The sequence below is a fragment of the Electrona antarctica genome (assembly GCF_951216825.1).
Source record: "Electrona antarctica genome assembly, chromosome: 21".
Lineage (NCBI taxonomy): Eukaryota > Metazoa > Chordata > Actinopteri > Myctophiformes > Myctophidae > Electrona > Electrona antarctica.
The window spans coordinates 27,228,289-27,241,669 of NC_136802.1; the positions used below are offsets into that span (position 1 = coordinate 27,228,289).

General features: G+C 45.9%; 1 protein-coding gene across 2 annotated transcripts in view; it reads left to right on the forward strand.

The window, feature by feature from the left end:
• The window catches only part of LOC306914210 (protein phosphatase 3 catalytic subunit alpha), a 102,128-nt gene that overhangs the window by 73,422 nt on the left and 15,325 nt on the right, over positions 1 to 13,381 (forward strand). For both annotated transcript variants that reach the window (XM_079491192.1, XM_079491193.1), the window contains exons 9-10: positions 9,007 to 9,132; positions 12,549 to 12,620. In XM_079491192.1, coding sequence (XP_079347318.1) covers positions 9,007 to 9,132; positions 12,549 to 12,620 — 198 coding nt within the window. The remainder of the gene's footprint in view (positions 1 to 9,006; positions 9,133 to 12,548; positions 12,621 to 13,381) is intronic.

Sequence of the window (13,381 nt, forward strand, 5' to 3'; positions counted from 1 at the left end):
ATACAGTACAGCCACTCCTTCTAGGGCACACAATAGGATTATCAAGATACGGTAAGGCAATTTGCTTGGGCCTGTCTTGTGTTATTGTTTATCTGCCCAGGATTCCCATTCGCCACTGCCAAGCCAGCTAATCTAACCCTGGAGCTCACGTTCCACGCGACTCGAACAAACAAACTGGTGTCAGATTCGTGGCGTTTGCCGTTTTGGCAGTCAATTCCCCTTGTGATCCTTTGTTACCCTACTCAGAGCTCCGTAAGCTCACGGTTATGTTGGCAGCAACAGGCTGGCCTTAAGGAGATAAACTGCCTTTCATTACTCGTGGTAATCTGCGAGACAAAGATTGCTGCTTTCTTTCTTTATCTTTTAATACACAATTGTCCTTTTCCAAAGACGAGCAGGCAGTAGGAATGACCCGGAACAACAGGGAGGAGGCAGCATATGGCAGGAATTTCATAGACGTGCTTCTTCTCTCTTAACCGGTTAAACGCTACATATTGCTGTTTTCGCAGAATGTTTCGGGGAATCCCCTCCCAATGTTTGCCTTTTTTTTTACTCCAAGGAACAGCAATGTCCATCCTAACCTATGTGACTATGTTTAGAGTACCAGTAGTGGCAAAAGTGGCGCTGTTGTGCCAGAAACAGAGAGAGAGAGAGAGATAGTGTTGCACTGTTGCCTGCTAATTACAGAGAGAGAGAGAGAGAGATAGAGAGAGAGGCAGGGGGAGAGGGGAGTTGCACCACTCAGTTCACACAGGTGTGATTTTTTTTGTTTTTTGCTGAATGTTCATCTATCATGGCATGGGGGGTTCATGTGGTTAATATTTACTTTGCACTTTTACTTTGGACTTAAATCAAACCTTTTTAAAAAGGAATCGTAAAGATCGAAACAAGGTTTTATTTGTGGCACGTGTGTACGTGGAAATGCAGTCCTCCACACGTCACTCACATACATGCACGGCACGCACACACCCACGCACACACACACACACGCACACACACACACCCACACATACGCACACACACCCACACACACACATACGCACACACACACACACACACACACACAACACTAAAGCCAGATCTGTACTGTTGTGGATCGGCTGGTCGAGACCGCCGCAGTCCTGCTGATGCTGGTCTAATCAGTCATGTGGGCGGGGTTGAGCAGTGGAACCCAAAAGACAGTGTAATGAATTACTCTATGCTTGGGGAGAGAGGAGGGAGGGGGGGGGGGGGGGGGGGGGGGGTAGTATTGCCTGGTGATTGATGGTCAATCGAGCGATCACATAAATCTAAAGATGGGGTGTGTGTGGGGGAGGGGATGTGGAGCCCATCAGCAGGTCCCATCAATCCTAGCTCTGGGGGTTGCCAGATAAACAAACCCCCCTCAACCCCCCCCCCCCCCCCCCCCATCCCTCCTTCTCTCCTTTTGGCTCTGGCCCGTCGTCCGTCTCTCTTTCAGTCTGCTATAGCTCGGGAGTTGTGGCCTGACTATCGGCTTGGCGAAACCCCTCTGCCCCATCCTCCCACCCCCACCCCCCGTGTGTGTCCGTGTGTGTGCAAGGCAGCCGTGATTGTGCAGTTTTTTACTTTGAAGTGTTTAAATGACTGTGAAGGGAGACAGGTGTCGTGGTGGGGGTGGGGGGGACCTCTTGGCAGTCGTAATGCTTTTAGTTTTTCTCGACTCTTTAGTCTCTAATCTATTAACAGCGCGTGTTTCCGCTGCGTCACTTGACTTGTTTACGAAACTGCACGTCCGTGTCCTTGTAGTGTAATGGTCGCAGTTCCTCCCAACGAAAGGCAAGGTAGGCGATATAACACACACACAGCTTGAGAGTGACCGTAAGACCTCTAGGCCAGGGGTTCTCAACCCGTGGGTCGCGACCCCTCGGGGGGTCGCCAATTTATTTTGGGGGGTCCCCAAATTATTTAAAAAAGCCCCAAGCAAACTGAATGGCTGGAAAGTGGAAATGAAGAGTTTACATATAGTACACATAGTACATGCATACACCTTCCCTAATGATTATATCTGGTTTCAAAAAATGTTGAGAACCCCTGCTCTAGGCCAACAGGTCCTGGTCCTGGCAGGGAACGTGAATAAGAAGAGAACTCCTGTGTGCCGAGGCTCCACAACGCTGTTTTGGTCTCGTCAATAGTAACAGACTGTGGTACTACTGCTGCTCAGCCCTTCATCCCTTCTTCTCTGGAGTCCTGCCTCAAAGCAGACCAGAGGTAGAAAACTGTCGTTCCCTGATGATATAGGGACACATGCATCAGTAAGCAGGAACTGGGGATGGCAATGAAGGACCGGAAAGTCTGGCGTGGCATTGCGAAATCCGTGATCTCGACCGAAAAATCGTCGAAAAATGATGATGATGCTGCTCAGCCTCCAGTTGGAACTGTGCGAAATAATAAGTGGAACATCATCGCGTGGACTGCTGAGAAAATTAAAGTGTATAACAGAAGGTTTTAAGCCATGTTGATGCTGTTTATTTACTGCCTCCAGGACAGTGAAATAATAGTTTGTTAAATTGTAAATCCATCTCACGCCAGAGTTGGGTTATCTCACAGCCAAATTAAACATTTCCCTTGATTTTTCCTCTGTGCTGTCTGTCGTTTTGAACAAACAGAATGGAAAATGGGAATGGGATGGAAAGGAAAGGAAAGTGAGGTGAATGAAAGGAATGTGCCCCGTCGGTGTCGAGGGGGGGGGGAAATCCAAGCGTTGAGGCAAGCATTTATAGCTCATTGTCACAGTTCACTCCCGGGTCAAACTTGACAGGGGCCGCTTCGCTTTTGTCGTTTCCTGCCCCCGGGACCTGCGGTCGGGCGTGTGGCGACAGGTCAGGTACATGAGTGATGCGGTCGGTCGGGTCGGGTGGGATGGGGCTGCAGGCATGACTGGCTCTGGCTCTGCAGATGGAAGAAATAGCAGGTTGGTCAGCCAGGAACAGCGATGACCTTCTCATCACCGCATGGCATGCCACTGGGAAAGGACCTTCTCTGGAATCCACAGTCCACACATGCCTGTCCACTGGCTGCCACACAGATACTCTTTGGGGTCTTCTTTTGGGCTTTTCTTTTTTTCTCCATTTTAGGTCATGTGCCTTTGTCATACATTATATACACATTGGCAGCAAATATTGATTTTGGTTTTAGTCATCGTCGCTTGAATAGTTTTCATTTAGTTTTAGTCACATTTTAGTCTAGTTTTAGTCGACTAAATGTCATACGATTTCAGTCGACTAAATCTACAGTTGATTTAGTCGACTAAAATGTATTTTGGCGGGCCTTGATGTCGTCGTAATGACTGATTTTACACTTGCTGATCTTGCACATCTATGAAATTCCAGACACACAATTCCAGAAATTCCAGACACACAACGCGTCGCAGCGTGCGACGCGTTGTGAGCTTGTAGATCGGCTATTTTCAGCATGCAACCAAGTGTAAAATTATACTTCTATCTCTTGTCCACTAGTCCCTTCCTAACATTTTGTCTAGTTGTTATTTGTTGACGAAATTGTCAGTATTATTTAGTCTTAGTTTTAGTCATCATAGCTTAGTTTTCAGTTAGTTCCCATTTAGTTTTCGTCAGTGAAAAAACTAAGTCGATGAACATTTGTCATCTTTGTGGGCCTCTGTTTGGGGGGGAGCAGGCAACTCTTTCAGCTCAGTGGCCTTGTGGTTAGAGTGTCCGCCCTGAGACTGGTAGGTCGGGGTTCAATCCCTGGCCGGGTCATACCAAAGACTCTAAAAATGGGACCCAGTGCCTCCCTGCTTGACACTCAGCATCAAGGGTTGGATTGGGGGTAAGTCCCTGCGACATACTAGCGCCATGTCCAGGGGTGTACTTGTACATCAAGCTGCCTCACGCTACAGAAACAGGAGATAGGCTCCTGCCCTATGGGCCTCATGGCTCGGCAAGGCTACTTAGGCAACTGTTTGTACCTCATCCGGCAGTTTTATCACTGGTTTCTTTTGCATTTGGGTCACTTTTACGTAGGAATAAATCCAGCTATGAAATAAAGCAGCACTTTTTCTACTGCAGCATTCATTCACTGGTGGCCTTCATTGATTAAATGTCAGGTAAGAAGGCCTAAAGCGTATTAGGCGGGTGGGGCAGGGGGTGGGGCAGGGGGGTACCGAGCCAAGACACAAAACAGACCCTCTTCCTTTTCCATCCAAACTGTGACGGAAACCTTTCCCTCGTCGGACACCATCTCCCCAGAACTAGCCCGTGATTGCGATTGTGGGAATGGCGGGGCCAGAGCCATTGAAGGAGAGTTTACGACATCTCCGTTCACTTCATGGGGCCGGTCCAATGGCGGCTCTTCTTTACATAGACTTCTATTGACGATGAGTGACAAAGTCTATGGGCTCGCGTGAGTGGCAAAACGAGTACATGAACCGCGGTCGGCATCGCTAACCGGCTATATATCTGCTAAGCGTGGCCATGCCAACAGCTTGATGCGCACTCTGTGAAGAATGCATTCACGTAGCGGCTATGTTTGAACCGTAGTATTCTGTATTCTCTTCTGTAGCGTTCATAACGTGTCTTAACGTCACATGGAATGGGTTTTCTGTCCAAAATGCTGACAATTGAAGTTGACATCCACCAGTGTAGTCTTTCAAAACCACAGTGCATCATTAAAAAAAAAATACTGTTGAGGTGAGCTCCAACTTTCACAGTTACCCACAATGTTGCCTCACTAGTCTCTCCCGTCACTTGAGCATTAATTTATTTCCCTTGGAATGGCACATATCTCTGCTCTCTCAGATACAGCTCAACATAATGGACTTGGGAAGAAGAAAGAGGGGGAAAAAAGAACGACGGCATGTGTGGAATATTAAGCCTGCTGGAGCTTGATATCGGAGAGCTTGAAGGGGAGAGGGAGGTGAAGAAAGGCAATGAGACTGAGAGAGACAAACAGACAGATGTAAAGACTGAGACTTAATTGCTAGAGAGAGGGGGAGAGAGAGAGAGCGAGACAGACAGGTTGGGATATACTGTACATCATGGAGGGGAATCTCCCCGTGCTCTCCAGGTGAGGCGTTTACTGTGGGCATACCGAGCGTTGTCGAGGCACTCTCTCATGAATAATGAATGGGCAGGCGTTGCCCATCAGACACGTACACGTTTACCATGGCAGCAGGCAGGCTCAGCCACTGCCCTTCCCCCTCACGTCTCTGTCAGGACAACAGAGACATCTAGTGGTTCTGTAGCCACCCTTTGTTCACTCTTCAAAGGTGTGTGTGTGACTGTTTGTGTGACTGTGTGTGTGTGGTGGGAATCACATTGTGAACCCAATTTTCTTCAGAAAAATAGAGTTCAACCATTTAATGGTTGTTTGATGATTACAATTTTGAAATTAGGGAAATAATTAGGAAAAGATTCAAGTTGGAGTCATTTAAGAGTCGTGGCCTACCGAAAATAAATAGCAGATATTCAAGCTTGCGAGTGGCTATTTTCGCCTTGGGCATTAGGGTTGTAAAATGGCAAAAAAAGCGAGGCATTCGTAAAATCACCATCCTAAAAAGTCAATGTCCTCGTTAGTATAGCAAGCAATACAAACGTGAGTACATAAATCACACCCGTGTGAAGTGAGGGGCGCTCTTATCATCGTACATCCATTATGACGCAACATGTGGATTTGCTCAGACACATACAGTATTATGACGTAAATTCTCCATTCATTGTCAATGGGAATTTAATGTTTGTGTTAGACGAAAATCTACACTAATAGCTGAATATAAGAGGGGCTAGCGCCCCTCAAAATCCCATGTCACTTTTCTGGTCAAGCCCGTCCTTGTAAAAGCTTGGAGACGGATGTGTTTGTTTAGTGCAGGTGACGCGTCTCGTCTGCGGTTCTGCTCCTTTAAAGGGAGAGAGAGCATCGACAGGGGAACTGACCCCCCCCCCCACGCCTTTCTGCTCTAGGCTCCCGGAGCTGCATTTGATCAAGTGCCTCAATGGTGTTTATGCAATGTGTGATGTTTATGCAATGACTGCCCACGTGTGCGCTTTTATACGCACTGTCAAACTCTTGTAGGGACTCACTCTCTCTCTTTGTTATAGATGTGTGCGCGCGCGTGCACACACACACACACACACACACACACACACACACACACACAGCCCTTGGTCTGAGAACAATCGGACTAATGCAGTGCCTTCTACTAGCATTGTCTTTTCTGCTGATATTGATAATACCAAATGCTGTGTGAATAATTCAGTGGGTCGTCTGGTTTCCCTGTAGGGGTATTTCCGGTCTATAGATTGTGCGTTTGCGCATTTAATGTACAAAAAGAAAAGGGCCACACTGTGCTCCACACAGAATCTAATGCTTAGCCATGCTCATTTCATCACCCACGGCATGCACACACACACACACACACACACACACACACACACACACACACACACACACACACAGTTAACTGAGCACTCAGGATGCTTACTGTGCACTGTACAGTATATCCTCGCTGTCGGGCAGACAGCGTGCATCTATTTCAACTTTGTAAATGAATGCCCTAATTCGTCGTACATGAGAAGCAGCACAAGTGGTAGCTGATTTACAAGCTCACAACGAGTCACAACAGTCTCTCGTTGTGAGCTTGTAGAACGGCTATTTTCGCCCCCTTTCGAAATATTCACGGGTTCTTCTTTTCATTTTCACGAACGGTTTTATAACCGTTTGTTTGGGCACATATGAGGTTTTCTGCCCGACTGTGTGCATACAGTCACGCACGCATGCACACTCACAGAAACACCCCCACCCACAGGGTGCGTTGAGCTGCCTGGAAGGCAGGCAGCAGCCAGCTGGCTGCTTGGCATGCCGGGTTTGATGACTTGCTATTCTGAACTCTGGACGGGAGACGGGGAGGCAGGAAAGTCCCCCGTGGTGACCCAGCCAACGGTGTCCGCTTTCCCCCCGTCCAGATCTCTAGCCACTGTGACCGGGCCTCGTGTATGTGGGCGTTGCGTGTTTGTGTTGGGGAGGGTGGGGTGGGGTGGGGCGGGGGTGTCTATATACAGTACGCTCTGTGGGATATATTTATGTACGGGTGGTGCTGGGCTGTCCCCGGTGCCTAAATTTGCGCTGTTGCCTCAGTCATGGCCAAGGTTATTGGCATGAGACCTAGGTCAGGATTTGGGGGAGGTGGGTTTTGTATGTCAATATAGTCCATGGAGGGTCCTGTACGTGAAGGACATGTTGTACAAACTAGGGCATTAAGCAACTAGTCGACTAGTTTACTAGTCCACTAGTCGACCTTGTTGGTACTAGTTTTTCAATGTACAAATATTTATTTCCAAAAAGAAATAAATATTTATTTTATTTTTTACATAATAGGTAGTTAAACAACTAGTCGACTAGTAAACTAGGCAACTAGTCAACTAGTAAAAATGACTAGAAGGGAATGCCCTAGTACAAACCCAAGAACTGGAGGAATGCTCATCCACCTAACCTGGCTGTTCATTGTCGACATATACATAGTTTGTATGTAACCTTGCTAAAACCCCAAGATTGGTTTCCACAGAATGTGTGTTGTAAAATGCAGTTTTATTTAATGAATACACCATGGAGAATGTTTCGGGGCTGTGTATTGGCCGCATTTTGACACTCGGATAAATGAACAGTGAACACTGACGATTTCCCTTGTGTAGGAACATTTTTCCAGCTACCTTTTGTTTTATTGACCTACAAGTATGCGCATGCATGTATTTTAAAAACTGTGCGATGATCTCCTTCCACCTGGGGAACATTTTGACCCTAGCATCGCGAGCGGGGTGGGGGCAGGCCGGCCGCGATAGGTAAGCACGGTTTTGCTGAATTGCTAATGGGGGACCATTTAAAACAAAGGCTTGCATGCTGTGGTTTGCTACTAACAGAAATTTGCATGCACAGGGGGTGAAGGGCTGCCAAAGTTTTTCTTGTTTTTTCCGCCTCCCTCTTTTCGAAGTCAGACTGGGCCAGCTCTACACTGACTGGGCCACGGCCCGGGTGGCCCAATGGACCCTACGCCAGTGTCACTCTGAGTCTCTCAAATTGGGGGTCTGAAGATCCCCGGAGGTCCTTGAAGCGGTCCCTGTCACAACTTTGTATTAATTATTTTGGCTAATTGACGCGTTGTAAGCTTGTAGATCGGAAATGTACGAAAAATGTTGACAAATATTGACTAATAATCGCTTGGCACGCCACAAAGTCGTTTCAATTTGGGGGTACTTCACACGGAAATGTTAGAACACCACTGTATTGTGTGCTTGGAGCAGAGCAACATCCCTGTGCACATTTAACTTTTAAACCTTTTTGTCTTTGAGGATGTACCGTCTTGCTCCATCTAGCAGTGTACAAGCCCTCAAATGCTGGCTTTTTAAAAATTCTCAGTGTTTAGTTTTTGTTTAGGGAATTGGGGTCATTAGCATACATTATTTGTGTATTAGAACAAAAGTGAAATGTCTGAAAATGCATAAATTATCAAACACTTTCTTGTAATTGTTTGTTTGTTTTTTTGCTTAATGCAGCCTCATTAGCAAATGGCAAGGATGTTTTTTATGATGATGATATTGTAATTTCACAGTCCTGGCTTACATGTGTGTGACTATACAGTCTAGCTTATCAACATAATAACCAGAAATACAATTTCACATTAAGTTCTAAGTTCATTCGTGTAGTAATGTCAATTATACGTGTGAGTAATACACGGTCACTGGAGCGTTGGTTTGGTGCAGCGAATGGTTCTAACCACTGGATCACACCTCTACTTTGTGGTCGCTCATTTAAAACAGATGGTGTGTATTTATGTTCTGTCTGTGATGTCAGCGAGTTTGAGCAAACAGCCTTTTTTTGTTTGCCGCACTCAAACTAAGAAAAGATGTGCCGGAATTTCACCACCAACTTACGTGTTGTTCTCCGTGTGTGTGTGTGTGTGTGTGTGTGTGTATCCGTGTGTGTGTGTGTGTGTCCGTGTGTGTGTGTGTCCGTGTCCGTGTGTGTGTGTCCAAACAGCGGCAGTACTGAAGTACGAGAACAACGTGATGAACATACGACAGTTCAACTGCTCGCCCCACCCTTACTGGCTGCCCAACTTCATGGACGTGTTCACATGGTCCCTGCCCTTCGTCGGAGAGAAAGGTGAGCGACACTGACATGCATAAAAGAAAAATTCACACTTCAATGTGAAGTGGGTGGTGCAACTCCGTGTGGGGGTTCCCCGGGGGGGGTCCCTGTACTGCAGGGGTTTTCAACTGATTATGAACCAGGGACCACCACCCTGACTGAGAATCAACCTGGGGACCACAACCCTGACTGAGAATTAACCTGGGGACCAGTGTTGTGTTGAGAGGGTGGATATGGTCGTGGTGTGGGGGAAAGAAATTAACCTTCCATATTAAACGCATGTTGCTGTTCATTGTAACTTATTCTATGAGTAAGCAGACACTTGCGATTGATTATGGGCACATTTCCTTGTAATGGTGACTCAACCAGGCAATCCGGTACGCTTTCCCTTGAGATTCTAACTCACTTTTCTGTGGAAGTTCTTGACATCCGACTTCCCAGTAACTGACAACATCGACGCGTCATAATTTGTCAACAGATCATTTACTGCATTGTTTCTCAACTTGTGGTCAATACAATACATTCAAATACGAATCTTCACTTTCCTACATTACTAAATGCATGGTCATGGACCACATGCAACACCTTCACGGACCACCAGTGGTCCATGGACCACCTGTTGAAAACCCATGCTCTACTGTACTGTACTGTCACTGTACTGTACTGGCACACCTGAAATCATCATATATACAGTTAATATGTGTGTGTGTGTGTGTGTGTGTGTGTGTGTGTGTGTGTGTGTTTGTGTGTGTGTTAGGTTGCGCACAGGTGGTGAAAAACAACCATGCTATTTTCGTGCTCATACCCAGGCACCCACCCAGCCACACACATAGCTCCGTAAGGGAGTGGTTGCACCACTCAAAAAGAGTGGTACCGTACTTGTACTGTACTCGTGCGTGTGCGTGCGCGCGCGTGTGTGTGTGTGCGTGCGCGCGCGTGTGTGTGTGTGCGCGCGCGTGCGCGTGTGTGTGTGTGTTAGGTTTCACAACAGTGACACTTGGTGGTGAAATAACTGTATTTCCGTGCTCAGACATGCAGACATTTCCGTGCTCAGACACAGAGATAGACATGCACACATTGCTGCCTATAGAAGTAGTGTATAGTCCATTTTTTCAAATCTCAAATCGCTTATTTTCTGTCTTTTATTTGCGACATATCGTATGACGAAGTATAAAATGGGGTTTAATCGGGCTAATCGATTTTGGCCATTATAAAAAAAAAAATAAAAAAAAAAAATAATAATAATAATCACTAAGAAAATAATGGATAGTTGCAGCCCTATACATGCATATGCATGCACATATAGTAGGGATAATTTCATTTCATTTAATTTCATATTTATTTATTTCATTTCAGTTATGGTTTTACATGATCATATTAATTTTTACTTTGTACTTATTATTATTTTTACATATTCCATACAGAAAAGAAAAGGAGCAGGAAGAAGATAAATCTTATTTATACCTGCCCCTATCATTAAAAAAAACATCTAATTGATGCTGCCACCAACCATACATGATTACATCAAAAAAAGAAAGAAAAAAACAACAAAGACAATCAGTCAAGTGAAGTGACAACAGCGAATATGAGTAAAGTTTTGAGTATGACATTGTAATGAGAGCGTGCGTTTTGAACAGCCAGTATTGACACAAAGGTAACCGTCTTAACCGACAGGCAGCTGACATGTCTGACCATGTCTGTCTGCAAATACATTATATATGCACTTAAATGTCATCCCTAATCCATTTGGAGTTGCGTAACATGCGGTCTGCTGATGAGTGACGGGGAAAATGCACTTGTTTGCAGACATACAGACTAGTGATGTAGGGTGAAGATACGCTTAACCATGTGCGTACACACGCATCATTCGCGCGCGCACGCACACACACACACACACACACACACACACACACACACACACACACACACACACACACACACACACACACACACACACACGCTTATAGAGGCTTAGATGGTTTCAACTCAACTCTGACTCATCAGTCAGTATTATGCCTCTGTGGAATATGGGACACGTGTTTACGGAAAAAACATGTATCAGTTGGTTTTCATTAAGTTCCATCGTTTGATACATCTAATTCTAAGATATACAACTTAGTACCCGGTCTGTCGTGTAATTATTTCAACCCAGGACCAAAGACAGGATTGTCAGATGACATAATCTGATGTCATTCTGTGCTTGTTTAGTTTAGTTTATTTGCACATGTACAACATTTATTTTCACCATTCTCGCTTCTGTATTTAAAAAACGAAATAAAGGCCTGGGCCTTTGGCTCCGCAGTCCAGGCACCTTGGCCGGTAGTCCGAGTCTGGCAGTGTGCCGCGGGTTCGACTCCCGATCCCGACGGCCTTTACTGCGTGTCACTCCCCCATTTCCTGTCAGCCTACTGTCTGTCCCTCTATAAAAAATATAAAATAAAGGCGAAAGCCGCAAAAAAACAAAACATTAAAAACAAAATAAAATAATGTGTATATATATATTTTGTATGTATAAAAGTGATTGTTTTATATGTTTTGGTCATTTGGATGGAACGGCCTCTAGCATGAATGTCCCTCTCTGCTCTCATTATTCCCTCCACGTTTCTGCCATGTCACTGTAATGTGATCTTCAGCGTCTCGCTGACATCTACCACTCCTCGGTGCAGGTCCCTTGTTATCTGTTTTAATTAATCACACACACGCACACACACTGCTTGGCCTGTTTTTAGACTTGGCACACACGCACACATGCACACACACGCGCGCACGCACGGCCATTCCTAGCAGAGTAGCGGTGTCACGTAAAGCCACCGCCTCTCTCCACAGCATTGGGGTGAGGTTAAGGTTGTCATGATTCTAATGAACTGCAGTCCGTCAGGCTAGTGTTACATGGCACATCGCCCCCCTCAGTTCCTCTGTGTCGAGTGAACAGACGGAGTTCTGCGTTCCTACACCCACAACTTCACAAGTTGGGAGGTTCGAGAAATCTTACACTGGAGGCATTTCTATGGAGGTTAAACCCTACACCTGCTCTGTGCAGTAGGCCTATTATGTGTTTTCTATCTACCATGTATTATTACATACAGGCCTCATTTCAAACTTTGATTTGGCCTTGATTCCGATGAATGAATAATTTGTGCACCACCATTGTACAACCATTGTACAACCAATACAGGTAGTACTTAATCAGACTAATCGGACAAAAAAGAGTGTATTTTAGTCGCTCTTTAATTTTTAGCTACTACAAACGTTATGCAAAGCTCGGCCAATCACTGCGGAAGTTACTCCAGAAAGATAATAATAAAGTGTGACAATAACTACCACACTAATTAGAACTTTCATGTGTGAAATCCGCTTTTTTGTTGGTTCGGCATTCCATCGTTACAAATGCATTGCTCATACAATTGTCTCCGTTTTGCTCTGCTCTACAGTCACTGAGATGCTGGTGAACGTGCTGAGCATCTGTTCCAACGATGAGCTGACGACTGAGGAGGAGATGGATGGTAAGCGTGTGGAATCAGGACAGGCCCAAGTGGGGGGAAAAAGTCTACAGTCACTGGTGGTGCTGCTGATACTGCAGGCCATGGCCAACCGTTCTCACTGCACCTGGTCACCATGTCCACTAGAGGGCGTGCCTTGCCAATGAAAGCTCAGAGCCTGATGTATTTTTCACGCTCACGTATTCTGTCAGAATGTTTTTGCGTGTGCATATTACATATATCACACAACACACACAGCCACATACATACAGTAGGCTATGTAACGTGTCTGGTAGTCACAGCCACATACATACAGTAGGCTATGTAACGTGTCTGGTAGTCACAACCACATACATACAGTAGGCTATGTAACGTGTCTGGGAGTCAGAAAAGTCGGACATCATTTAGGCTACTTTGTCCTGTAAGTATAGAAGCAGAAATTTATTTTCTTCTTTTTTTTTTTTTAAAGTTTCACAACTTGACTCATAAGGGGAGGGACAAGGACAAGACAATCGACAATTCTACCCGCAACCCCGCCCGTGTCATTCAGCATTAATTTTACTATTGTTGTTGTCAGCGGTGGTTTTGTCCTAGATAGTGCCTGAGACCCCCCCCCCCCCCCCCACCCCAGCACCCTCTGAAATTGTTTACAAAGCCACAGTTGTGTGCGTCAGAAAGCTCAAAGACCGAGCGGAAGGACCGGTGAGATAATTTCCTGTTTGGTTGCCGGGGGGGTGTTGGGGGTGGGGGTGGGGGTGGGGGGGGGGGCGGGAGCGTTGGCAGTT